The sequence below is a fragment of the Fusarium poae genome, chromosome 2 (assembly GCF_019609905.1).
Source record: "Fusarium poae strain DAOMC 252244 chromosome 2, whole genome shotgun sequence".
Lineage (NCBI taxonomy): Eukaryota > Fungi > Ascomycota > Sordariomycetes > Hypocreales > Nectriaceae > Fusarium > Fusarium poae.
In genome coordinates this window covers 9466955-9493562 of record NC_058400.1, presented here as the reverse complement: position 1 = coordinate 9493562, position 26608 = coordinate 9466955, and the positions used below count along the sequence as shown (strand labels likewise).

The window sequence follows — 26608 nt, the reverse complement described above, 5'->3', positions numbered from 1 at the left end:
CCCAGAGCAATGGAGCTTTTGGAACAAGGCGGCGCAGGTGGGGTTCAAGCTAGACAGGGGCACATGACTGGTAGCCAATTTACCGTACGTAGTTAGCGTCTCGTATGCGAGCGCAGAAGTATTACGAATGAACGCGAGTCCAACGCGAAGGGCGTATCGAACCCCCACTACTTCCATCCACAACGCGCCCCTTCTGTTTTCAGCTTTGACACAGACAGAGTTTTCGGGAATCCGAGCAAGGGAGGGAGGGGAAAAAATGTAGCAAACATATACTCTTCAGTCTGCAAACCCGAATTTGACCTATGCAGTGACAATGTGTACCCAAGGTGGCCCCCATTAGTGTGATAGCTTTTGCCATTCTGATGCCCTATGTTGTTTAGGCGTTCGGAGCTTGAATTATGGAAGATCTACGAAGTGGGGTAGAAAATTGTGAGGCAGGGCTATTTGTGGAAGTGGATACAACTTTTGTTGCGCACTTGCGGCCCACTTGTGACTTATAAATACGAAGAAACCCGAAGGCATACAACGTGTACGACTCTTGTAATTTGCAGGTAGTGGAAGACGCCTGGAATCACCTCACTATGTCCCGTTTGTCAGAAATGACCACCAGGGAAACATAACCTACAGCAGGATCAATCATATTAGGGTCACGACGGATAAATACCCAACGCTCACAATCCCCTAGACGCAATATTACTGACTTGACTACGATCGATACTCAATTATCCGCCAATACTGACATTTTCTGTCACATCGTCCCACCAAGGTCATCACGATACAAGGGCTGTGTGACCATGAAGGATTCAAGTTTGAATGAAACAGATTGTGTGGAAAATATCGTTATAGCTGACGAATATGATTTGATCCAAGGAGGTATGAAACAAACTAACTCTACTTACTCATTCAGTTGATGAGACGTAAGGACACCCACCAAGGTAATTTGGTGAATTATTATCGCCCAACAATTTCCGACTGTTCCCCTAACATTTCCCATCTAACAACTGATCGCTCACTTTTCACTCTTCACCGAGACCATATTTTCTCGCTATCGAAGGCCGAGAGACCTCAAAAGTAATATCTGGTTGGGCTTAGGGTAACACCACGTATGGCCGTGGGGTAACCATTGGCATATTGTCGACATTACCCGAGTTATGACCGAAAAGATCGGACATAGCCTGGTATGTAAAGATCGCACTTGGGTGGCGTACAGTGAGGATGGCCGCAACGACAATCATGAGCAGGGCGTCTAGCATGTAGGCGTAAATCTCCTTAGAGATCAATGCACCATCATGGCCTTGAGCATATTCTATCATCCGAAAGACAGACCGCACCATGATAAGCGCACTTGTAAGGTAGAGTACGGCCATGAACGCCTGCCATGGAGCACCCGTGGTTTGTGACCTTTTGGTAGGCTGCCTTAGTATGCGCACGTGGAAAATTGCCGTGATCACCATGAAGCCGCCGAAAAAGATGACCTGAATCGCGAGACCGACAAAAATGATATTGTTGCCAAGATCTTGGCTTTTTTTGTCGCTAGCACTAGCGATGAGTCCGCCACCTGGTAGGGTTAGTTATTCTGGTCTTAAAGCGTTGGGGGTTTTTTAATGCTGTCCCACCTCCACCTTGCCCGAAAAAGGAGAGAATGTCTCCCAGCAAGAAGATTTTGGTAAGCCGATTCACCTTGATCATAGAGAGATGCTGCCCCTCGAGAAAGCATATGAGCCGGCCTAATACCATGTAGATGGAAGCTGCGAAGAATGTTGGGCCAAGGAGGATGAAGACGTTCTGAAAGATGTAAGGCATCAGCTCCCAGTCGGGAGTCTGTGTTGCCGAGTATGCTCGGGCGCCATATCCAACGGTTTCCACTATTTCGCGGCGCAAGCCACGTCACCATTAGTCTTGTATGCAGCGGGGATTTGATACTATAGTCGTACCAAGGCAACCTATGGAGAAGGGAATAAACGACCACGTTCTCGTTTTGAACAAAAGCTGAAAATGGCGAGCGGAAACAACACCGAAAAGAACGGTAAATATGATGGCAGCTACAAGGGAGGGCTTGTAGAGGTACAGCTTGAAGTCGTCAAAATCGGTGTTGGAAGTTGAGTTGGGTGTCATGATGTGTCTTGATCGGGAAGGAGGTGACCAAACGAGGAGTTGCTGAGCAAGTAAAGGATAGTGACTGCTGAAGAAAAATAAAAAATAAAAATGCCTAATGAATGACTGGACTGTTGCGATAATGCAAGGTATTGTAAATATCAGCTTTGAGTCGACTTGGCACGCGGGGACTATATAGGCGGACGGTTCTACTCTAAGAGAGCTTACTGCGTAAGGCAGACTTAGGGGAGCCCCGGATGTAGATACTTGAAGGCATGAATACGAGCCCTTAAAATCAAACCAGTCAGAGCTTCGGATGCCCCGACTACGCGGCAATATATAAACGTGTAAAGACTCGGGTTATATCTTTATTTAGCAAGTAAAATCCGTAACCGAGCCTGTTAAACGAATCAAGTTGCTACTAAGGAGGCATGTGTCGAAACCACTAGCCGCGGTGAGCACCGCTTATGTGGGGTTTAGTTGATTAGTATCTGTGTGAAAATACACGAGAGTGTATCCCCGCGATTGATAGCAAAGCGGAACAGTCGAGAGGCGAGATAGGCTTGTATACTACCATCAGTATAATGCTCTAAGTTACCTAGAAGACTAAACCATCTACATTGAAATGCTACTGCAGTCCTTATTATTTACGGAGATAATACTAATATTACTATTTAAACACTAGTATTTAGTTTTATAAATAATCGAGTTAAATTATATATTAAGTAGTCAACTTACCTAGTAAGATATAAGTAGAGTATATTACTAAAGTGCTCTATAACGTATATAGAAAGTGCTATTTAAGTGCTATTGTACTTGTTCAAGTAGATCTGTATGTATGTATATTAAAACCCTTTAAACTAATGAGCAATTAAACATCCAACTTAATATACAAAGTAAGCTAAATTAACCTTCTATACCTGATGTACAATCTATTTGCAAAACGTCATAGAAATTATCGGACCAATTAAATACATTTCCCAAGCCCTTTTCCAAGCCATTGCAGCAAGTATCAGCTGCTGTTACAATCGTAAACCCATTGTACGATCTCCTTGCCCATGTGAAGCACTAACCTCTCATAGTGCGGTCCGTCATCAACGAAAAGGCTGCAATGGGCGCCTACTTCATCTATGCCCTCCATGGAAATGCGCACCCACGTAGGATCAGCCTCGGGAGGAAGAATGCAGAATGTGCGCCCCTCATCCGGTTTTACCGCACCTTTCCTGTCTACCTCAACTTTACCAGCTGCTTGGTGTTCTTCTGCAGAATTCCAGTGGCTATCTAGACCACCTTGAAATAGTGATAACAGTCGCCAGAAGAACTCCGCTAGGCCACTCAAGAGCGCGCTAAAGCGGTGCGAAATATTGGTAACCTGACATAGTCTCACACAATGGTCGGTAAGCTTGGGCGTCACCACGGTGGTCCGTTCTTGCAGGCAAAGACCATCAGTGGCAGATTGCTGGTAGTGGCCTATGCCCTCGACCTCAGTGCTCCAACTGTCAAAATCCGGCTCGCTAGAGAAGTGGTCTATTCGGTGGTCCTTTCCGGCCTGCTCAAAGAATTGCTCCTTGTCCACATCCCTATGCCCCAGTGATGAAACTTTCGACCTGTGGCAGGATTGCCGTCGTGTGCTGGCAGTGAAGAAATTCAAAAATCGGGTTCCTGGTCGCCTCCCTAGATCTCCGGCCTGTGTGACTCGCTTTTCATACGTTGGGGGAAATTCATTAGAACCCTCTAGAGCTCGTAGCTCGTGGTATCTAAGCCTCAGGGCCCAAGGACGCCTCAGACAGCGCCCATATGCCCAGTGAGAAAGACAGTAGTCGATGGCTTCAAGGAGCCAGCCCTGGAGGCCATCGATGCAAACAGACTGCACGATATTTGGCTCAGATGATCGTCTTATCGGCCATACTTCGTTGTCGTTGAAGAAAGGGGGATTGAAGCAGGTATCCATGTCAGATGCGGGTGGATTCAAGTGCAGAAGTCGAGACGAGGAGGAGTACTGTGACTCGAGCATGTCCGAGTCACCATCCTGAGCGTTTGCTTCGACTTGTATATTAGGACGAAACAGAGACATAACGCCAGGAATGATAATGCCAGGGTTAAGACCCAAGAACGGACAGTCCAACGATATTGTGCCAACTAGAGAACGGCGTGACTGGTAAGTCAAATAGAGGGACTTTTTCTACATTTAAAATCAGTCAACAGCGGCATTGTGATGTAGAGACGGAACTTACTAGCAGAGCAGCCTGGGCAGCCAAGATACCACCTAGCGAGTGTCCTACTAAAATGACATCTGTTTGAGAATTCTCATGTGGTTGAAGCCAGCGGCTGAACTTCTCTACCGCGATGTCCATGGAATTGCGCGTTTCGTACTGGGGATAGATCTTTGAATAGACGACATAGGTATCGCAGAGGGCTTGTTTGAGAAAGCTATGGACATGTGAAGGGAACTGACCAAAAGACTCTTCACTCCCGCAAAATCCATGAATGTATATGATAAGTAATCTCCTCTTTCCGGTCGCATGGCCAGAAACATCGGAAGATTGAGGGAAAGACTGGGGTGAGGATTCACCAAGCCCGGCGTAAGAAGCCATTTGGTCCAAGTTGAATGCAGCACTTAGCAAGAGTGTAGGCCTCCAAATTACCTCGTCTACTCACGGCAGGTTCGTTGCGGAGGAAGAATCCAAAGGATGTTACGCAAAGATGAGGCTTATTTATCGTAGTAAAAGGCATAGGTTAGAAGGCGCGTTTGGAATAGACCCCTATACGCCGTGGATCACGTTTGAACATGCGGCCTACCCCGAACCTAATCTATAAAGCGAGCTACAGGGGCTCGCCCGTTTCAGGGACTGGAATTCGCGCCAGCCTCGTATTTCCTCGCTATATAACGTCGCCACCGAATCTAAAACGAGTTGGACCGTGCTTGGTCGGGACTAAGTTAAGGCATGTGAGATAAGCTCTCGGCTACATTAAATATCTATAAATAACACATTTAATACATATGTACCTATACGCAGCAATTTGGTTCTCCAGCGTCGCCGTATCAGCCCGCGCAAGTGCCCCGATTGAGGCTCCTTTCCTTCCAGATGCCGAGATCCTCTCTCTCAGCGCATCGCCCGTCCTTGACTACACGCAGATCGCCACGTTCGCGTTCAACTATAACCATTCCACAGTTCAGGCAACCGGCCTCAACTTTTGCAATGTGACCATCACCTTAAACCACCCAGGTCAGGGAGACGAGGTGGACGCTGAGTCCTGGCTTCCACTGAGTACCTTGAATGGCCCTGCTCAAGAACTTCCACGGCCGGGAGCATGATTACCCCTACTGTAGCGACTGTTCGACGGGCGGCAGGCAAGGTCTTCCCCTCGCGCAAGATTACCTCGACGACTACGATGGTGTTGCCGCCAGCGCGCCCGCTATCTACCTCCCTCAGAGCTTTGGGTCCACGCTCTGGAGCCATATGCTAATGTAGCAGCATGGCAAATTCCCGCGCTCTAGCGCATTTGAACGAATACACGAGGCCGTCATTGCCGAGTGCGATCCCCTCTCGCTGGTAGGACAGTCATTCAATTGATCCGACACGGGCCGTATGGCTGTCGTCAGCCGGGCCGCCGCCAAGCTCAGGGTCATATGTAAAAGCAAACACTCTTGTAGCTTGAAGTTAGACAGTTCGACTGCATTCGGGGATAAACCCCTTGACTACAGATGCTATTCGGCCCGTTTTATTTTATTGCCCTGGCTTGATGGATACCAGTATCTGTGTTTGTTTGTGCCAGTGTTAGTCTTCGGGTAAATGCGAGGTGAGTCGTCTACGTCCGCCCCGTGGGGGCGTAGCTCACTTCCATCTTCACTGCGTGTTGTAAAGGAAGAGCATTAGATAGATGGGAAAGGGGTCAATTTATAAGTTACACGGAATCTAATCAGCGGACTGAACTTGACTATATACTACATACTAGTTCAGTAAGAACTTGCTCCGATTTTCCCCTCTCGTCCCACCTTATTATAACTAGGCTCTTGACGCAGCTTTACCTCAACACTGATATCTCAGTCTTGGCTCGGAGGTCACGAGAGCTGAATCCACCAGCAAAAGTGAAGGTGCCCTCGGGGATAACCCACTGACGAGTAGCCTCATCCCAGAAGCTAAGATCCCTTCTCTGGAGAGGAAGAGTAACCTTCTTAGTCTCTCCAGCCTTGAGATGGACCTTTTCGAAACCCCTCAGAACCCGCACTGGGGTACCAGGTGGGGTTGTGTCTTGTGGGAACGATACATATAGCTGAGGCACTGCGTGTCCGTCTCTGTCACCAGTGTTGTGCACCTTGACAGATACCGTAGCTGCTTGCTCCCAAAGATCAACCCATCCTCCAGGCGCCTTGCCCTTCGACTCATTCACTTGAGCTTCAATGCCGGTGGCTATATCAATGGTGAGTTCTGTTGACATCTTAAAGGTGGTGTATGACAAGCCGAACCCAAACTCATACTGAGGCTCAATGTTCATGGCGTCAAAGTGCCGGTAATCGATAAATTGACCTTCTGTATAATCAACTGACCATGCATCAGGATTGGCAGCTGGTTCACTTAGGTTGTAAATAGGTGCGCTGTAATCCCTTTGGTTCTTGGGAATAGTATATGGCAAGCGGCCGGCGGGCTCCGTTTCACCCCAGAGAACATCCACGATAGAGTTGCCGATTTCTTCACCAGGGTAATGGGCTGAAAGAATAGCAGTCACGTTCTCGTTGTCGGCCCAGGGCATCAAGACTACACCTGGACCGTTGATAATAACAACAGTATTAGAACACAACGAGGCTGTACTCTCGACGACCTTGGTAGCATTCCAATCAAGGTCTAGCGACTCTCTATCCTGGCCTTCTGCCGCAAATGCCTTCAGAAAGACCAGACAGACATCAGGGATTGGGTAAATGGACCTGAACTTGCCCTCAATGATGTCTTCGTGTTCCAGAAGGATCTGTACCCGACCACCTTGTTTCCGCACCCGATCTCGAATTGCGTCCAGTGGGGCGATGAGTTCGGTATGGCGGACTATGCCAGAGCCGCCACCCTGGTCGAGGGTGCCCATCTCATAAGACACGGACGCGTCTTCATAGTCGAAATAGATGGATCCGATTGTTGGGTATGGCGCTCCGTTTCCGAATACACCGATATCGGCTTGCTTCTTCAGAGGCAAGGTGCCATTCGTATTCTTGAGCAGCACAGTGGCAGCGGCACCTAGTTCTCGAATAACCTTGGCGTGATGGCCTCGAACATCGCGTGCAGGGATAGGTGTAAATGGGAACTGGGGATTCTTGTAGCCAAATTGGTTGACGGCAAGGGCAGCAGTGGAAGCAGGATCTAGGTCAGGGAAATCCTTATTCTGACCTAGAAAGAAGTATGGCCTCAGAACTCTCTCGGCCATATCGTTGAGCCGACTCTCTGACACATTATCATCGCCGATCGCGTCGAGAAGCTGATCGCCGAAATACGAGGCACCATAGTCTTTGCTGACAGGTCCTGGCATCTCGAGGTCAAGCCCTGCATTGGCGAAGGAGGCTGTGCCATGTGTCGCATACCAGTCCGAAACGACGTAGCCCGGAAACGCGAGCTCGTCCTTCAGTACCGAGAGCAAGTGCGGGTTCGCGCAGGAATAAGTCTGGTTGACACGGTTGTAGGAGCACATAATACTAGCAGTGCCGGCTTTGACGGCGTCGGCAAAAGGCCAAAGGTACAGTTCATGAAGTGTACGCTCATCAATATTGGAGCTCAGAGCATTGATGACGGTTCCGTCCTCCTTAGTGGTACTGGTGCGCTGTGTTTCCTGCTCGTTGCCAATGAAGTGCTTAGAGCACGCTTGTACACCAACAGATTGGATGCCGGAGACGGAAGCATTCATGGCGACACCAGAGAGGTAAGGGTCGGGGCCGAAACCCTCCCAGTTTCGCCCACCAAGGGCGCTGCGGCCCATAGGACCACAGGATGGTCTGCCATTGCATTAGCATACTTTTAACCCTAAGCTCGCCAAGGCGGACGTTGCAATGACTTACCCCAGATGTACATGAGAACCTTTGGCCCTAAACTCTTCTCCAATGGCAACGGCGCGTTCATAGATAAGGCGCCTATCCCAACTAGCAGCTGCAGTAAGGCCAGAAGAGAAGACGCTCGCACCGTCGGACCTGGTATATCCAGAAGGGCCATCAGAAAAACATATTCCCTGAAATCCTAGCCTCTCGACTTTTCCGATTGTGCCAATGCAAGCAGGTCCGTCCAAGCGATAACCGCCTGTAGCGATGCCAATCTTCTCAGTCATATTGAGCTGTGCTACAAAGTCACGGGCTTGATCGGAAGCATCCCCCCAAGCTGTCCCAATGGCTGGTTAGTTTTTATAAGTACTGGTAGAAATGAATAAAAAGATCTATACGCGCAGATACTTACAAGATGCCGACCTCTGATTGAGCAGTGTCGCGGAAGTGTGAGAGATGAGAATGAGGCCTGTAAGGCTCGTCCACGCAGTTGGGACATGCATTGTGCCGCAGAGGATCTTAATCTCACTTTTCTGTGTGGAAGGAAAGAGTGACACCTGTTGCCTCTTCTTGTTACTTGTGATGTTTTCTGTTGGCCATTAATTGGTGTTACTCATTCCCTTTTATATGTCTTATATCACACGACTTCGTTTCTAAACTACTCCCAAGGTGCGGGGTAAAGGATCGTCTGATCAAAGATTACATGAATTCCCCAGGATATTGCTCCATCTTCGACTGATCATTCAGGCATAACGCCATTAAATTAGACCCAAGTCTTCGGGAACGGTCAACTTTACTGACTTAACCCTGCCCATAAGATCAGATGCTGGGGTAAAACGGACGAAGTCGGCATTACCTCGGCCACTTACAAGAACCTCATCAGCTGTCAGATGTAACTATTTTAGCTCTTCGGGTAAACCAGAGGATTTGGTCATGATATCGTCACACGAACTTGCCTTGTGTCTGTATTATTCGGCTTTATTACCGATCTGGGGCTACCACTTTGTCAAAAAAATCACATAAATGAGAATCAGGCAAGCTATAAGCAAAAGGCGCTAGCCACGGTAAACGGTTAGCTCAATGCATGCCTCTTTAGTACTTTAGTACTAGTAATTGCCTGACTCGTATACCAGGCACCCTTGTAAACCTTGGCATACTGGTAAGATCTACGGATACGCTTCGGGTTATTGGCATCTAAACGAGATGATCCAATCACCCTAAACGAAACCCGAAGTCTTATACGTTTGGTCTCGCTTAGCCAAATAGACATAATCCTAGATTTTAGACATTTATCCGTAGTCGAATAACCAACCTCCTAACTCATGCCATGTCGGTTCTAGGGAGAACAACAGACAATTTCCCTATTTGAGCATCTAGAGCATAAATACAGAATTAGGCTTACTAATTAATTAATGAGGTTTAGTATTGATTTAATAATATTAATTCAATTTAGATCAATTCAATTTAATTCTGCTTCTTGGATTACATAAGTTAACACAACTTAATTCAATATTGGTGCCTATTAGTTAATTGATAAATAGTTTAGAGTAAGAGGTTGGTGAGGATTAGTGAGATTGGTGACAGTAGCAGATGCTGCTTATGCATGGCTTGTTTAGCAGACCTACCCCGCCTCAACAGCAGGAATTATTTACATTAATGTTTACTCTCCAGACAAGATGTCAATATATCTAACTACATGCCTTCTAGCCATTAGTTTTCGGCCATATCCCTTTCCACTGCTGTAACAAATCCTCCCGCTTTTTCTCAGCCGCAGCGACCCTCGGTCTACAGCAGCGATACGACTATTGATGACATGCCGCCCTACCAGTGACCGTCTCGTAGACCTGACGGAAGACCTTTCAGTTGGTACTAAGCGAGCTGCAAGTCTTAGGATCGAGTCGCCATGTGAAGAAGCTGATCAGTATGCCGAGGTAAATCGACTGGAGGCATTTATTTGGGTCCCCGAATCCGTTCTCTCTGCAGAACATAAAAGGGCCATTGTTGGCTGCCGATAATAATAGCAACGGACGGTTCCGGCCTGGAAGGAAACGGCCAGAGATTTGGACCCGGGACCCTGTTTGAGGACTGCGCCTTGGTGTTAGGGACAGGACTAGGACCAGGGGGTTCGCCGAAATACTAGCAGTGCGTGGAGACAGACTCACCAGATGTAGTATTAGTTGGTAACTGCTTTAGGCAAACTTGGCACATGGCCAATTTAGGTACTATATTAATGGGAGGCCTTAGTCGTTTCATCGAGAAAGAATACCGCCATAGCATTGCTTCTCTCTATAGGACCTCAGACGTCTGCTAAAACGCCAGGAACAATTGTAACTATTCGCATCGAACGAATCGAACGTTCGATCAATTGCGAACCCTGAGTAGTAATTAGCAAGAGGGGTCCTCACCACTACTGTCCTTTTACAAAAGTAGACAGCGTTATCCCTTTGACCCTGTTAAATCTATCTACTGCTTGCCCTCCGGCATTTACGCTACCTGGTGATCGAAAACCCTCAGTACCGTTCCTGCATCGACACGCTGTTTGCCCTCTCGCACGATGGCGATGCCTTCGGCCCGCCTTGACTGCTTGATGGTTTTTCGCGTATCCTTCCGCATGGAAGCACGCACACTCTTGTAGGCGCCCTGGCTAGTAAACGTGAGTAGCCCTAGGGTTCCTGATGATACCTTTGTGGTGAGGTTGAGGACTCCGATTCCCACACCCTTGGCTGCGCCTACTGCTCCTTCCTTCTTCGCACCTCGCACAGGTGACATGACCAGCCCACCGACTCCCTCTAAAATTCCGTGGCTGAAATTCTTCCCCGCAGCGATACCCCCTGATTTCCAATCTGTCACAGGACCAGGGTCATACACCTCACCACCATACAGTCGTGGAGCAACGCGCATACCCTCCTCAAGTGCGTGCGGTATATCAAGGTAGACGCCCTTTGTGACGGCCTTGAAGAATCCGCCGAAAGCACCGGCAGATCCAGCAACGGCAGCACCTGCGCGGCTTTTGTGGTTCCTCCTGTTCTGATTGCCAGAAGGCAGGTCAAGCGCAGCATATCTACCGTATACTGGGTCTTCTAATGCTTGTGTGTTCGAATTCCCAATCAGTTTTGGGTCTCCAGTGTTAGGTCTCTCTGCCATCAATACCTGTGCTGGCTTGATAACAATGTCTGCTGCTGAGGCCAACATGCCAGCATACATCTTGAACCCCGACGAGATGACAGCCGTGAGGGGATCCCACCTTCTGCGCTGTATGTCTATGGGCTGAGACTCGTAACTAAATTGCTGAATCAGTTGAATGTGCAGTATTGGGTTGTGTAATAACGGTGGCTTACCGCTTAAGGTCGACCCATTTGACCCTGCCGCTATCTGTTAAAATCTCTGCCGCCGCTTTCGAAAGTTTGAGATGCTGCGACCCCGTTTTGTAAGACCAAGCAGCCGGCAATCCAGGAATAATATCGCAACGCATTTTATCCAGGGGAAGATTGGCGTGAAAAGAGTTAACAGCCTGTCTGACTCCGTTTTCTTGTCGCATCTTCTCTGCCATGCCTCTTGCAGCCGCCAGCGCACCGGGAGTCAAACAATCCCTGATGGCTTGACTGAGGTTTTGACTATTAAGAATCTTTTGAGGGATCGGCATGGGGCCTGCACCTGCAGCATGGACCATGGTGCCCCAGAAGGGTTGGCTGGCCGTGTTAGCGTTTGTTACGTGAGAAACACAGCGGGTAGATGGTACGGACTCGCCAAAGAAGGGCACAATGGCCGTTGGTTTTCCATTAAGTAACCCACATGCGGTCGTCCCAGCTCCGCCATGATGGATAACAGCTGTGACTTGTTGGAACAGCCATTCATGCGGGCAGTCTCCAAGATAGAAGATGTCCCTATCGGCTGGCTGATTAGCGCCCAACTTACTCCATCCTTTGGAGATGATTGCGCGAACGCCTGTCGCTTTCACAGCATCTACCAGTATGGCCGTCAGCTTATCAGCGTCGTCAATAACAATGCTTCCAAAGCCAATGTATATAGGTGGAGCTCCATCGCGTAAAAAGGCTCCAAGGTCAGAATCGGGGATATACTGTGGTGCGTCGCGGAAGAAGAAGCCGCACACGTCTGAGTTATAGTTAGCGTTAAAGGAAGGGCGTGACTAAACGAAGCCAGTAACGCACCAATGTAATCCGGCCAATCGAGAGGCTTCGGAATGAGTGCTGGGGACCAGCAATAAGTGAAAGGGATCTGCAGTGTCTCAAGCAAGCCAGCGCCTTCAGAAAAAGGGATGTCCTCTAAATCCAGGCTTTGCCTCCATGTATTGATGATATCGCCGAGTCTCCGGTCAAGTCAGCGTGCAGGTCGCGGGTGAGGAGGGTAGTGCTTTTATTCTTACCCTTGCCATGTCATCCATTCAACAGCCATATACGAAATTTGGTTAGCGACGGCAGTCGAGATACCACTATTGTTAGCATTGATGTTGGCCAAAGGGTGACAAAAGTGCTTCGTACTGCTCCAGGGCATAGTGAACATGAGATGTAGTGGGATACCGAGCGCTTGAGCGCAATGAACGTGGGCGAAGCTTGGCGGGTTCGCAATAATGGCGTCGGCAACAAACGGCTGTTGGTTCAGAGGATCAGGCTCAACACATGACCGCCAACAGCCTTCCAGCATCTCAGCAATCATAAGACGTTTCTTCTGGATGTCACCAGCACGGAGGCTCTTTATAGAAGGGATTAGACCGGGGTTTTTAACCATATACGCCATTAACTCGGTCGGATCACCGCCAATAGGATAGAACTCGAGGCCGGATTTAAGTACAAAGTCGGCAAAGGTATCGTGAGTAGCGAGGCGAACTCTGTGACCTTGGCGTTGGAGCTCGTTACCGAGCGCGACGAAAGGTTGAACGTCTCCTCGACTACCGACAACTTGAATGACAATGTTCAAACGAATATTCCATTCGGTCTGCTCAGTATAGGCGGGAGGTGCAATGCTAACAGGCCGGTCGAAATTTAGCTGCTTAGGCCCATTACGTTCAACAAGCAGGGAGAGGGTTCTGCAAAGTTTAGAATCGAGATTTACGTCGATGCGCCCATCGGCTATAATTGTTATGTCAGTCTAGGGGCAAAAAAGGGTTTAATTCGCCTCATACCCGTCGCTCCTGCTGCTTCGTCCAAGATTTGTTCAGCAGCTGCGGGTTGTTCCGCATATTGGGGGAGAGCCTCGTCCGGCATAGCGTCGTTACCCGGGCCTGCTTCATATGGTGTAAATGACGATGGGTGCCTCAGCGCTGGTGGCTTAGGTAACGGTCTGTCGTTGTTGTACATGGCCGAACGGAGTCAGAGAATGTCTCACATGCAAGTCTCAAGAGAACGAAGGAGAAGCCGAAGAAGTCTGTTAGGTAGAGACGGAAGCTAGGTCAAATGAAATGGGACAGCAGTGCTTTTAAGAGAAACCGATCGCCTCTAGTTTGAACCTAAGTTTCAACCGTTGTGATGGTCTGACACTGAAGGAGGCGCATGACAAAGTAATCTACCTTCGACCATAGGCGCGCACGACCGCTGCTTGGTATGCAGAAGCTGAATGGTGGATGGGGATACAGCCTTAAGTTACGGATGCGCGGTCTTGGCTTGGCTTAGTTTAGCTTCGCCACGTGCATGACTGTTTGGGATAGAGATCGGCCTTGCCGATCTAGCGCCGATCAATTCGCATTGGGCACGTATTGGGTCGTACTCGTTTAGCTCGTGTTCTTGCCTGCTGAATCCGTCGAACCCGTCGTGACATGACGGGCAAATTGTTTCATTGCGTTATTGTCTTCTTAATTATGGTACGTGCAACTCACGGGGATCTCTAGTGTTAGCTTAGTATAAGGAACCAAAGAAAACCCACTGATCAGCGGCTCAGAGTAGCGGAAAGGGGTACTTATTATAATTATAATTTCAGCTATAGCATTCATTTAATTTAGATACCAATACTAATCTTAATAGCTAGTTAAATAGCATTCTTAATATACTTTTATAGTTAGTTAAGTATACTTTTAAAGGCCCGCAATGTTGTGTTCTTGTAAGCTACAGCTTTACTGACAGGCAGATTGTATACATTATAAGATACTTTAGTGAAAGCGCATCAGCCTGGGATCCAACCAGTTTCCTCCATCGCTCGCCGCATCCAAATCTTATATTCTTCGTCAAGTAAAGAGTGAATCTCTGATAATAAATGTTCCACCCAACCACAGATCCACCAGAATGAATTGAGACGGTTAAGAAGAATGCAGAAATACGAAAGAATAACGAGCGGAATTGGTTTTTCTTCCTGCAATAGACGGACTAAACCATCCTCCAATTGATAGATCCAAACGAATACTTGTTGGGGGGACAGTTGCGGTACTCTAGAAGCGTCAGAAGTGGAGAGCAATGCGAAATCAAATCTTTGTGAAAGCTGATCCAATGCTTTCAAGTAATGCACTAGTTCCGGATCTCTTCCTGCAGCCTGTTGAATCTGCTCAGGTAGCTGGGGGAAGTGGTCGGTTCGAGAAATCGACTGGCCAAAGCTACGCACAGAGAGCTCGAACATTGGGGCTAGGGTGTCGTCCTGGAAAAGCTCAGGCTTGGTCTCAAGCAGAGACCTCATACCTTGGAGCTGGCCAAGCCATTGTGCAATGCCCTGTTGTCCGAAGAGAAGGAAATCGCCGGGTTTTGGGCCTAGTCCCAAGGTAAAGGAGAAACACAGCATTGAAAACAAGTACAGAGCAGGGCCATTCTGGGCATTGATGCTTGCCATAAGAGAAGTTGCTGTTTGTAGGGCGGTACCATAATGATGCAATGCCTTCATCATGTACGAGTTGGCCTCCGACGCATTTCTTTTGAAGCGCGATAGGTGAAGCGCAGCAATTGCGAGGGTGCCGTGCAGAAGGAACTTGTTAGAGAAAGCGATTTGCGGAAGGTTGATGCGCATGAAGGTGTCAAGGCCCGGGACAACGGCCAGAGTATATGACGTGGAGATGGTGTAGTGATGGAGTAAAAAGAAATCCTCGATATCTAGGCCTTCCGAGGCCGGCTCTAGGGAAATCGTCTGGGGAACGCCTGGCAGTGCTGCTGGCACGTAATCTCCACAGCTTGAAGTTGAAGGAGGAGGAGTCTGCGTAACAGGTGTTGCATCGCAAGGTGACGTCAAAGACAACGAGCCGAAGTTCCCACAAGGCGATGCTGATGCTGTATGAGGGTTTGGGGGTAGGAAACTACAGCGGAGCCCCCGCCTCATGCAGTTCGAACACTGTGGCTTGCGTTCGTCACACTTGACGCATGTACGTTAGCCTAGTTGTAGCTACCTTCAGCACCCACGGTGCATTCGCGACCCCACATATCGATGTTCATACCTTTACTCTACGAGACTTGCAATTGGTACAGCCGTTTCGGGATTTCAGGTGATGTCTGCGCGGTGCCTTCTTTGTAGATGGACTCGAAGGGCTTATGTCGTTATTGCCGGGTGACATGGTGAAAGGAATCTTGTGATGAGTCCATGTGAAACTTAGGAGTGTGAGGGGAACCATAAACGAGAATGCGACATCTACGGGGCTTTACGACCTTTAGTACGAAGGGGGAGCTAGTCTCGTGACGGGGTGGGTCGGGCCAGTGACTGCATGTGGCAGTGATCTGGCCTCAATGCGAAGTTCCAGCATACGACCAACGCTACGACGGAGAGGGTCATGTACGACGCATTCGTATTAGTGTCTCGTAACGATCGTATCTCTCGCATCGTACCTTGCATTATTCCACGGACCACCTTGAGTGGGCCTATCCAGAGTGGAGCTAAACCCCTCGAATTTGTTGAAGTTAAGTGATGGCTGTGTGACGCGGGACTTGGTGCAGGATTTTCCACGGAGTAAAGCAAATTTCAACCTGTCAATGCTCGCTTTTGCTATACGATGACGGTATCCATAAATGTGGCATTCGCGAGACGGCCTCCACTGATGCATGGGTGGCTTCGATGCAATATATATGGCCACTGTCCGGACTTCAGTATAACTTTTTCCTCACCTACACAATCAATCAGTAGTCTCTCTTTTTATCCAGTATTTTCTGTCGTTCCCATTATCATATACCAGACTGAAACCACCACGCTCTCTTGTCCATATCTTGCATCATGACGAACAACTACACCGCCGGTTCCCTAGTCTGTTCGGCAGAGAATTTGGTAGCTCCCGATATCTTTGGTACCCAGGTTCTCAATATCAGCGCATCCATGGTTACCAATTTCACAACCAGTGTTTCAGGGGACTTCAACTTCCATCATGGCCCAGTCGAAGTTGAGAATGTCGATTTCTGCAACATCACCGTCTCCTACACGCATCCCGGCCAGGACGACATGGTCACTGTCGAGGCTTGGCTTCCACTTGAGTGGAACGGCCGACTGCAGGCAGTTGGGGGCGGTGGATTGGTCGCCGGACGCTTCGTGATCAGTGACGCTCTAATGTCCGGTGCTGTGGGCGAAGGGTACGCAACTACCACAACTGACGCTGGGCAGCAGGGAAGGCTTGCCACCGAATGGGGCTCACTAAGCCCAGGGAACGCCAACCTCTACCTGTTGCAAAATTTAATGACAACCTCTCTCAACGAACAAGCCATAATTGGCAAGAGCCTCGTCAACAGTTTTTATGGCCAGAAGCCTGAGTTCTCCTACTTCAACGGCTGCTCGCAAGGTGGTCGTCAGGGTCTTATGCTTGCCCAGCGCTATCCTGATGCATATGACGGCATTGCATCCTCAGCCCCAGCTATCAACTGGAACCAGTTCATCAACGGCATTTTCTGGCCGCAGCTTATTATGAACATGATGGGCGAATACCCAGCACCCTGCGAGCTGCATGAGATTGCCATGGCGGCTACAGCCGCATGCGATGGACAAGACGGCGTCCTTGACGGCATAGTATCTGATGTTGGCTCTTGCAAGTTCGACCCGTTCACCCTCGTAGGCACCTCCTTCGACTGTGCTGGCACTCAGATGAAGATATCCGAGGCCGCAGCTGCTGTATCCAATGCAACTTGGTCGGGTCCCAAGTCCGTCAATGGCAACTTTCTGTGGCACGGTGTAGCGCCCGGATCGAACATCACCGCCCTCGATGCCATGGGACAGGGGCCTGCTATCACAACGTGTTCAGGTAATGGTACTTGTACTGGAGTTCCATTCTCTGTCTACACGGATTGGGTATCCGTTTATGTCGAGCGTAACCTCAACATGAATTTCACCACGCTTACGCATGATGAGTATGATCGTATTTTCGAGTCGTCGCTCCTTCAATACTCTCATATCAACGGAGACGACACCAACCTGGCACCATTCTTCAAACGAGGCGGCAAGATCCTGGGGTACCACGGCACGGTAAGACACCCTCATTTCATAGCCTTTTTTTTTAACGGTACAAAAACTGACACACATTAAGCTTGACGCCCTCATCCCTCTTCAGGGCACCTTGGATTACTATGACTCTGTCGCGGCCGTGGTTCCTGACGTTCACGATCATTACCGAATGTTCGAAGCACCCGGTGTTGGCCACTGTTTTGGAGGACACGGCGGACAGCCTCAAACCTCCTTCGATGCCCTGCGAGCGTGGGTGGAGAACGGGACTGTGCCGGACACCCTGCCGGTCAGCTTTACCGATAAGAACGGAACATTGAACAGCAGGTTCCTCTGCCCGTACCCCAAAAAGGTCCGGTACAATGGTGAGGGCAACACCTTACTTGAGACCAGCTACACTTGTGAGGTCTAGTTTTCCTATTATTTACTTGATCGGTTAATGCCAGCCTCTGAAAGTTATGGCGTATGTGGCAGGAAGTTGTTATAGTTGATCTAAAGGGGCGTGTTATCCTAATTATTTTTATTAGCTAGGCTAACCTATGTTTAACATATATAAGAGGTTAATATAGTATAAACATACTCTCCTTACTACCTATAACTTACTTAATGTGGCTATTTTCCTGTATTTTTAGAAAGTGTTATTTTGATAGTTAGAAATATAATAAATCTTAATAAAAAGAGACTAAGACAATCCAAAAGCCTAATAAATTCTATAACCTTCTTCTCGAATTAATAAGCTTAGTTTTAATTTTTATTTTAAATACAGTTTTAATAATAAGAATTATTTTTATAATCTTTCCTCTTTTAATCATAAAATAAACTTTGATATAATAAAACAAAAATAAATTTGTTTATTTTATAACGTACATGATAAGCGAGTGAGCCAGACAAACGAGTGAGCCACTATACTATATAGTACAAAAACAGCCTACCCTATAGAGTTTTCAGTTGTAAATAGAATAGGTAAAAGTCTATAAAAATATATTTACACTTAGTATAGTTAATTATACTAGTGGATATCTTTAAAAAGAATTTATCTATTTTATTTTCCATAGAAAACCATAGAATACAGTGTAAATAAACTTTGTTATATAACTTTATTGTGACGGGAGGTGTTTCCTAGGTAATACACTAGTCCGTACTGGGTGTATGTTGGTAGTATTGTAGGGTAGAATTTGAGCGTAATGAGGATGTCACGTCTCTTAATAGTTAATAAAGCTGGTCAGGCGTATTGAGGTAAAGAAGTTGTATTGATAACTGGTGAGCTAAGTTCTATGAAAGTGCTAATGAATGTGTTCTATATACTTGGACTTCATGCGCGAAGCCGACGATGTTTGGGAACGATGTCGTTCCTGGGTCAATGCGGTCCTGGGCCGCCGTAGGTCCTACAGGTTGTCGATCCTATAATGATTGGTTGATATGTCGTGGAAATTATGGGATACACGTGATGTAACCGCAAGGGTCCTAACATATAATAAATAGCTAGATTGCCTAGCCTTTCGCATTTATTGCTTAAATAATAGTAATCTATTCTCAATTTTTGGGCTATACTGATTTTAGCCTTCTACGCGTTTCTGCGCCTATGATAATCATTCTGCTCTAAATTATGCCCATTATAAAGCCAGTCTCGTCAATGTTATGGATATCATAAACTAATTGCAAACAATAGTTAGATCTTTATATTTAGCTTTCTGCTAGTTGTATTTACAAAAGAAACACGCCTTAAGCTCTCGGTATTACTTAATAAAGTTAGAAGCCTGGTGTTCGTTAATCGGTGGCGCATTGCGGTTAGCGAGTAATCAGTTAGCTATTTCTTCTATACCATATAGTCGCGGGGGAAATCCTCGCAAATCTAGGTCGAGGTTAAACCGAATAATAACTTGTTTCTCTAGATCGGAAAGTTTATGCGAATTAGGTATAATATCGTAGCGGGATGAAATGCCATGAGTTTGGCGTTAGAGTGAACCATACGAGGCCTTGTAGGCCATGATGTAAGCCTAATTTTGGGTTATTTGATAGGCCTAAAGTGCAAGAATAACATTTATCTCTTTATTCAAATGGGGCATAATTAATAGTTATGAATTAATTGCTTGAATAGAAATATTGTAACGTTATATTAAGGGCTTTTTAGTCCACTCGCTTATCTAGTCTGCTCGCTTATCATACAAGTTAGTCCAATATCCATTTGAAATACAGTGAAACCCCGCATTCCAACTGATGTGCCCCGCCCCAATCCCGAGGCTGACTTCGCTTCGTGAGTATAACCAGATGTGGTGCACATATAAAAATTCCAGACAACTGCCGATTGCAATGTCCAATTTATGCCCAGACCTTTGGATCTGCGACTTCCTTCCTCATTTGTTAACCAGCAAGGTCAGTGATTAAGAACTAGGGACGGATAGGGTCCCCTGATAAGGGCCACTATCCCGGCACCTAGCTCTTTCTGAGACCAAGCTTGGCTTGTATGGCACAAGTCCGCCGTGACTAGGGAACGAGCACGTGAGCAGCGTCTCACAAGTGAAGGCAACTGATATATGAGCACCCTGCTTTGGATATTTGGGCACTTGATGGTGTATTCACCGCCTACTCTGCACTCTAAGATACCATCACCAGCAAGTACAAGATTATAAATCAAGACCATGACCAATTTAGCTGCTTCATCTGCTAAATCCACTCTAATGTGAAAGACAGTGTACGTACCAAGTATTTGACACGAGATGATCCGCGCCCTTGCCCGCTCCGCACCCGACGTAGCCGGCCTACACCCCGCAGGAGTAGGTTTCCTCGCGACCATAATACTATAATACGCCTCCTCCTTTCTCTGAATCTTTTCTCCCGTATCTGCTCATATTTCACACGTTGCTTAGACAACTAACAATTTCTGCCCTTAAATTCGCCTTCGGGTGTTCCTTCTAATTTCTTGCCCAAATACAGCGAGACATCCTAGTATACGCCGGCACAATGGCATCAAGGCAGAAGCTCGACCATGGTCAGCTTACGGCTTACTTCGACCGCCTCGAGCTCCCATCTCACATGCGTCGTTATTCCATATCTGGCCTAACGGCAGACCAACAAATCGATTTCCTTTCGCGACTTCACGTACAACACCTCCATACAATACCGTTCGAAAACCTCACGCTGCTCTACTCTCACCCCCGCTTCATCGACGTGGAGCTATTCCCCGAGGACTTGGCGGTGCTGAATCTGGGGCCCTCGACCAGTCGGACGAGCTTCTTCACCCAGAAAGTACCATGCGTCAAACTCGCCGGGGGAAATGAGTTCTATGCCAAATTCACAGTGGAGAACGGTGCTCAAAGGCAACACAATGAAAACGGTGTTGGATACGTCGAAGGCGATGTGATTGACGGAGTCCTCATTCTAGACGGTGCGGTGTTGAAGTGGCGTAAGCGGGGCGTCAAGCAGTGGGAGGTCATCTTGAAAACCGAGGGGGAACGGACACGGGCTCTGGAGGATGTCTTTGGCATTTGTCTCTCCGCGGAGGATAGAGAAACCATACTGGGGACTGCCTCTGCCCTGATAGATCACCCTGGTAGGTTTAGAAAGTAGAAGTACAGCTGGCAGAGCTATGGCCGAGAGCGACATTGTCGGACGTACGGGCCCTGTCAGGGCTATCATAGACGTCTCAGAAGGGGTGATTGATTGTCACTGGAAACATAGCTTGGTATTGATGATCTTGTTGGCAATGTTCTTGATCTTTTTGTTGTCAAGCTGTGTGTTCTGGCCCATCTCGGGCACCCCACCCTCGATCCACTACCTGGCTGGCGTTGGTTTCTTACCGTGGTATCCAATCAGGATCCCCGGTCGTCTGACAGTTATAGACATGTTACTCCAGTGTAGCAATTACCTGGAAATATCGTTGGGGTTTCTATCATACCAATCTAGGTGGGGAATGATGTACCTTTCATTCTATGCGTTTCATTGGTTCGACATGAACCCAGCTGGGATATTTCCACAACAGAGAGCCTGCCTTGGTTGACTCGAAGGTAGTGAGTGAACGCGCGGCTTGCATGGTCCGTCGTTATCATCCGACCGAGTGCCGCCAGCAAAAAAGGTCTGCTGATCACCGACCAGAGGATAACGATGCAAATGGTATTTTACTCGCCTATAGATATGCTAGACTTAACTCTAATGGAGACCACAAGTGTTAGATAATTAAGTCGATAGCATATGAGGTAGTGGTCTTGGCTGGTTCCGTATCATCGATGTTCTTTCCATCCGGCCTTGTGGACTCTGCCCTTAATGACAATAACGCTCGGCTTGTCGTGATGTTGCAAGACACGAATATTCTCCAACCGATCTCCGTACACGAGGATACAGTCGGCGTAGTATCTGGGCGCAATCCATCCTAGTTCGTGGCTACACGTACTTTCAACGAAGCAGAAATACAAAATCGTGGGTCTGGAGATATGGTTTGATGGGCGTTCATTTTACATTAGAGCCTGCAACGTAGATCCAAAGAGACCCCTTGGACTTCTCCATCTCGAATGTCGCGCGATTCTGGTCTAGCTTGACCAGACTCCAGTCAGAGTAAGGTCGCCCAGCAGTAACAGACGCAAAGAATTGATCGTCGACAAGTTCGATTCCAGCCTTGGTCCATATGCCAGGTAACTTCCCAAGACCTTTATTTCCAGCGATATCCGTAGCTGGGGAATCGGGCGTGAATAGAATAAGACCGCCTTACGAATACGCACTTTTAAAGTCGCCAGAAATTGCGACTTTTACGCTCTTGAATGAGTTTAGGGCGATAGGTGTTGCGTAAATTGGGCTATGGAAATCATTACGACCACCGGCAGAGGCAGGTGTTCGCCAGACATCTGGACCTGTAACAGCTGAGAGGCTAAATGGCTCTGCTAGCGGATCAGCTGAGAGGCGAAATTGATCGGGCGCTTTTGAAAAACAACGTGAAGTCAATAGCGGTGTAAGTCTGGAGAGTATAATATGGTGCTGGGGGTATTGGTGGCCGGGGAGGGGAGGGGAAGTTGCATAGTTATCAAGACTGGGTATGGGGGCGGAGTTCTCGTCTCACAGTGTGGGGTGACTCATGTATAGCTTATTCCTTCAGCCAGTTTGCTCATTTGGCTTCACAGTCACATAGTCACACTGCAGTCTCAGGTGAGAAGGGGGGTTGTGGCGATGCTCAATATGGGGTTGGGTTGTAACTGTCCTGATGCCATCTGTGGCGGCAGCTCTTGAACCCTGTTGGCCTCATAAACTGATCTATAACAGGCCTTAAAAGATGAACTCTGATAGGTGTGATGTGAGTGGTATTACTTACGCTATACCACAATACGCCGGTATTCAATATTAAAGACACAACACACCCCTCTTCTGGAATACGAGGTATCAGCATGTCCAAAATGTCCCCAGCCAGAGACCAGTGTTCGTTGTCACACAGGAAGGCATCGCCAGCCTCATCAACTGTATAGCGCGCCAGAACACTAGTCATGGCGACTATCAGCCTCCGCTCTACGTTGACGTTGAGGGGGAAGGTCTTAGCCATCATGGAGGTTCCTCTTCTGGCAGTCTTGGTCTATCCTGGTAAAGGCCTTGAGCGCCCTGACATCATCGATATTCATACCCTAGGAGGAGTAGCCTTCTGGACAGTCGGCGTCCTTGGTATGAGTCTAAAGGACATTCTGGAATCGCCCGAGATCGTAAAAGACTTTATGACGTGCGAAATGATTCGAATGCGCTCTAAGCTCATTACGGCATCAAATTATAAGGCACTCGAGATCTTAAGCTGAAGGAGAATGCTTCGCGGCAAACCACCAACTCTCAGAAATATTTATCTGGACTTACGAAATGCACCGAAAAGGCTATTTACGGAAAAGAACTGGATTAATAGAGGCCGTGCAGGACGAATGGAGAAAAGCTTTGGGGCCCTGACAAGGAAGGGTCCTATGATGTCCTCAACGTACGACCACTTCCGAAAGAGATTATTGCATACTGTGTCGGCGATGTCCAATACCTACCGGTATTATACCGGGTATTCACATGCGGAACGGTCCGCTGGTTTGGTTTAATTACAGTAGAGTCACAAAATCGAGTTTCCGCATCTCGACAGCCTGCTTACAATCCTCGTGACACGGACCGGGCATTGAGTACTTGGAACGTTGAGCAAAACAAGTTGCTTAACTCGTGGGCTGAGGCCACGCGGCGAAAGGGCTATTTTGGGGGCTATTTGGAAGACCCGATGCATGGCCCGTGGAATGACGAGGCCTACTGGGGCGATGGGGATGATAATGATTACGACAGGGATGCTATTACTATAGTAATTACTATCCAGAGCCATCCCTGGGTTACGAGGACCGGACAAGAACGGATTGGGAGGGACCTCCATCTTGAATTGCAAGGGAAGGCTAATTAGCTATGTTTTGCGCAGCCGACTTACTACAGGTCTGTTATACTACAATATCAGTCATTTTCCACTTCTTCTCTTTAGTCAAATAGGAGGAACGAGTGGAATAGGTAGCTAGCTCCTCTTCCGATATGCGCTTAGTCACTTTACCCGCGTGACTCCATTCCACTTCCGAGCACAAGCGTGCCTATTTTTACATTACGATTATCAAATCTGCGGATGGTCTGTTTTTAGTTTTCGAGAGGCGCTTACAATGCCAGACGTGTACTAGCGGCAGGTTGATTCGCAACTTCATCCCTGCTCACAGCGGGGACGATCACTTTAATCAGAGTTATTGTACAGCCTCATCCACAATGAGGTTACCCTGGGTACGGACTGAATATTCCGACAATTGATCACAGCTATGAGGTAAAGCATGCGGTAGATTACAGTCATCCCTGATCAGCCGGATTTATGCCAGTAAGGTTGTGGGATGCAATTCGTATGTAATTTAGAGTTTCGACAAAGGTTTATATCAAGGACTGTGATTCATTAGACCTCGGTTAGGTCCCTAATCCCACGCATAAACCATACGCTATGATGAATCAAGGCAGATCACCGTAGATCCAAACGTTGGGGCTGAAATCGGTTATTGCAGTCGGCAGTTATTTCGCGATTTTGATGTACACTGCAATTTGGTATTGTCCTAAAGCGAACTGGGCCTTGGTGTGGAGGCATCCAATCTTTTCGAGTACAGAGTTCATCCAGATTTCAATGGGATACTAGACTATAAGTACATGCTGTGCGTACAACATCTAGATCTCAAACAACGATACAGTCACTTTTCAACCAAGCATCTATCATACAAGCATTGACAAGTATGTTGTTTAAACTCATTACCAGCACTCTCCTCGCCGGAGCCTTCACTATCGCCGCATCTCAAGATCCAAATCAGTGCGACATTGAGTGCCAAACCGGGTACCGCCAAGCCCTAGCTGGTGAAGCTAATCAATGGGTCAACCAAAACATAACTACGGATGACTTCTACTCCAACCCGGCCAACCTCTCTTCATACTCTGCTGGTGACCTCGTCAAATGGGACGACGTGCCTTCTGACCAGGTTTCCAAAAGATGGACTCTGCCCGGCGGAGTATCTATGTCCCGATTCTTCTATATGTCCGAAGACATTGACGGAAAGCCTATCCCCGCCACAGGATTTGTCATTGTTCCCTACACGAACCCTCTTGGGAAGGATAAGCCGTTTCGTACAGTTGTCTGGACCCATGGAACAGCTGGCGGTACCCGGCAATGTGCGCCATCAAACCATAAGGCTCTCTACTATGAGTGGCGGGGCCCCTTTGCTCTCGTCCAGCAAGGCTATGTTGTCATTGCTCCTGACTATGCCGGCCAGGGTAGTGACATTCCTCAAGGCTTCATGTATGAGTCTGGAGCCCTGCACGCCGCAGACGTCGCCTTTGGCTTACAGGCAATACGGACAGTCTTGCACGATCGAATTACTAAGGAGTGGGTTGTTATTGGTCACAGTGAGGGTGGCTTGACCGCATGGCGAACTTGTGAGCGTGAGGCAAAGCCCGGTAAAGCTACAGGTGGATTCCTGGGTGCCATTTCGCTCGCCCCGGCCCTGCAGCCTATCAAATTGGCCCCTGAGTCTTTCCGTCGGGCAAAAGGTGGACCAGTGGGAGATGTTAACTCTATCTTTTTCCTTCAGTCACTTGCACGCCTCTACCCCTCAATCAAGATCGAGGATTACTTCTCCGACATTGTCCTCAGTCGAATTTCTCTCGCCGAGCAAGGATGTATTGGCACGGGATCTGCCCTCTATAACAGTCTCACTAAAAAGCAGCTTTACAAGAACACCAGCTGGCTTGCACACCCCGATTTTGTGGACTGGCAGAAGCGATACAACGGCGCAGGACTACATACTTTGGCTGCTCCCATGCTCGTTATCCAAGGCGAGGCCGACCTTAGGGTTTACCCTAATTATACAGAGGAGGACTTTAATGCTACGTGCAAGGAGTTTCCGGAATCAACTGCTGAGTACAAGCTGTATCCTGATCTCGACCACTTTGTTGTCACCGAAGCTTCCCAGGCTGATTATCTTCCCTGGATTGCGGATCGCTTCAACAATGTTACTCTGACCAAGGGATGCAAGAAATCAGTGGTGACCCCAGCTACCAAGAAGTTTGGCATCGTTAGCCAAAACTGGGCTGCTACGTCTTAGGGATTGAATTACTATTGTCTCCCATGTTTTTGAAGCTACAGAGGAATATCGATCTTTAAGTTAATCTGTTTTCTGTTCTTGACGATATGTGTAACGGTTGCTCAAGCCGCTAGGCCACAGGGCAAAAGATCGGGCCATAATCACTATGTGAGCAATTATAGTGGTGCTTACAGCTATATATAGAAGCCTTATAGCGCTGTTACGCTACGAATCGTAACAATATGCTGTCTCTGAGTTATTGGTCGTTAAATAAGAGGGTAAACTCAAGTGCGACCATGAGGGCACCAATTGTTCCACCAAGCATGTCCTCTATGGATGCTTTGGTCTTGTTTCTAGAGGTCTAGAGTTAGAAAGAATGGCCTTTTCCTAAATATCCCGAAGCTGTTATGTGTTTGATGTTAAGAAAGCTTCCGGCAGGACCAGGTTTCCCTCTAGGAATGTGGCCCGGCAGGTGGGTACTGCATGGTAAGTGGGGGAGGTTTTGGGAGCCCCATCAATTAAGTTTACCCCTGAGATGACCGCTAAATTCTGATTGGCCATAGACTTGACCTCGAAATCCCAA

The 26608-nt window shown here is 47.9% G+C and overlaps 10 protein-coding genes across 10 annotated transcripts; 4 read left to right on the top strand and 6 right to left on the bottom strand.

Annotated features, from left to right (window-relative positions):
* Nucleotides 1-1088: 1088 nt before the first annotated feature.
* FPOAC1_007233 (uncharacterized protein) lies at nt 1089-2115 on the bottom strand (the record flags this gene model as incomplete). Its single annotated transcript, XM_044851701.1, has 3 exons — nt 1089-1558; nt 1617-1865; nt 1935-2115. The coding sequence occupies 3 exons, from the start codon at nt 2113-2115 to the stop codon at nt 1089-1091; spliced, it is 900 nt and encodes a 299-aa protein (XP_044710413.1).
* A 991-nt stretch (nt 2116-3106) lies between these two features.
* Nucleotides 3107-4688, bottom strand: FPOAC1_007232 (uncharacterized protein; the record flags this gene model as incomplete). The annotated part of the gene is made up of 2 exons (XM_044851700.1): nt 3107-4276; nt 4329-4688. 2 exons carry the CDS (start codon nt 4686-4688, stop codon nt 3107-3109), a joined length of 1530 nt encoding a protein of 509 aa, XP_044710412.1.
* Nucleotides 4689-5095: 407 nt separating this feature from the next.
* On the top strand, nt 5096-5410 carry FPOAC1_007231 (uncharacterized protein; the record flags this gene model as incomplete). The annotated part of the gene is made up of 1 exon (XM_044851699.1): nt 5096-5410. One exon carries the CDS (start codon nt 5096-5098, stop codon nt 5408-5410), a length of 315 nt encoding a protein of 104 aa, XP_044710411.1.
* A 710-nt stretch (nt 5411-6120) lies between these two features.
* Nucleotides 6121-8610, bottom strand: FPOAC1_007230 (uncharacterized protein; the record flags this gene model as incomplete). The annotated part of the gene is made up of 3 exons (XM_044851698.1): nt 6121-8068; nt 8132-8444; nt 8520-8610. 3 exons carry the CDS (start codon nt 8608-8610, stop codon nt 6121-6123), a joined length of 2352 nt encoding a protein of 783 aa, XP_044710410.1.
* A 1366-nt stretch (nt 8611-9976) lies between these two features.
* Nucleotides 9977-13422, bottom strand: FPOAC1_007229 (uncharacterized protein; the record flags this gene model as incomplete). Its single annotated transcript, XM_044851697.1, has 9 exons — nt 9977-9985; nt 10137-10192; nt 10270-10291; nt 10625-11387; nt 11446-11796; nt 11851-12220; nt 12277-12434; nt 12492-13194; nt 13248-13422. 9 exons carry the CDS (start codon nt 13420-13422, stop codon nt 9977-9979), a joined length of 2607 nt encoding a protein of 868 aa, XP_044710409.1.
* Nucleotides 13423-14086: 664 nt separating this feature from the next.
* Nucleotides 14087-15587, bottom strand: FPOAC1_007228 (uncharacterized protein; the record flags this gene model as incomplete). Its single annotated transcript, XM_044851696.1, has 3 exons — nt 14087-14107; nt 14483-15232; nt 15471-15587. 3 exons carry the CDS (start codon nt 15585-15587, stop codon nt 14087-14089), a joined length of 888 nt encoding a protein of 295 aa, XP_044710408.1.
* Nucleotides 15588-16237: 650 nt separating this feature from the next.
* FPOAC1_007227 (uncharacterized protein) lies at nt 16238-18020 on the top strand (the record flags this gene model as incomplete). Its single annotated transcript, XM_044851695.1, has 3 exons — nt 16238-17470; nt 17532-17847; nt 18016-18020. 3 exons carry the CDS (start codon nt 16238-16240, stop codon nt 18018-18020), a joined length of 1554 nt encoding a protein of 517 aa, XP_044710407.1.
* Nucleotides 18021-20407: 2387 nt separating this feature from the next.
* FPOAC1_007226 (uncharacterized protein) lies at nt 20408-21013 on the top strand (the record flags this gene model as incomplete). Its single annotated transcript, XM_044851694.1, has 1 exon — nt 20408-21013. One exon carries the CDS (start codon nt 20408-20410, stop codon nt 21011-21013), a length of 606 nt encoding a protein of 201 aa, XP_044710406.1.
* An 876-nt stretch (nt 21014-21889) lies between these two features.
* FPOAC1_007225 (uncharacterized protein) lies at nt 21890-22967 on the bottom strand (the record flags this gene model as incomplete). Its single annotated transcript, XM_044851693.1, has 3 exons — nt 21890-22110; nt 22159-22314; nt 22805-22967. The coding sequence occupies 3 exons, from the start codon at nt 22965-22967 to the stop codon at nt 21890-21892; spliced, it is 540 nt and encodes a 179-aa protein (XP_044710405.1).
* A 1717-nt stretch (nt 22968-24684) lies between these two features.
* On the top strand, nt 24685-26046 carry FPOAC1_007224 (uncharacterized protein; the record flags this gene model as incomplete). Its single annotated transcript, XM_044851692.1, has 1 exon — nt 24685-26046. One exon carries the CDS (start codon nt 24685-24687, stop codon nt 26044-26046), a length of 1362 nt encoding a protein of 453 aa, XP_044710404.1.
* Nucleotides 26047-26608: the final 562 nt, after the last annotated feature.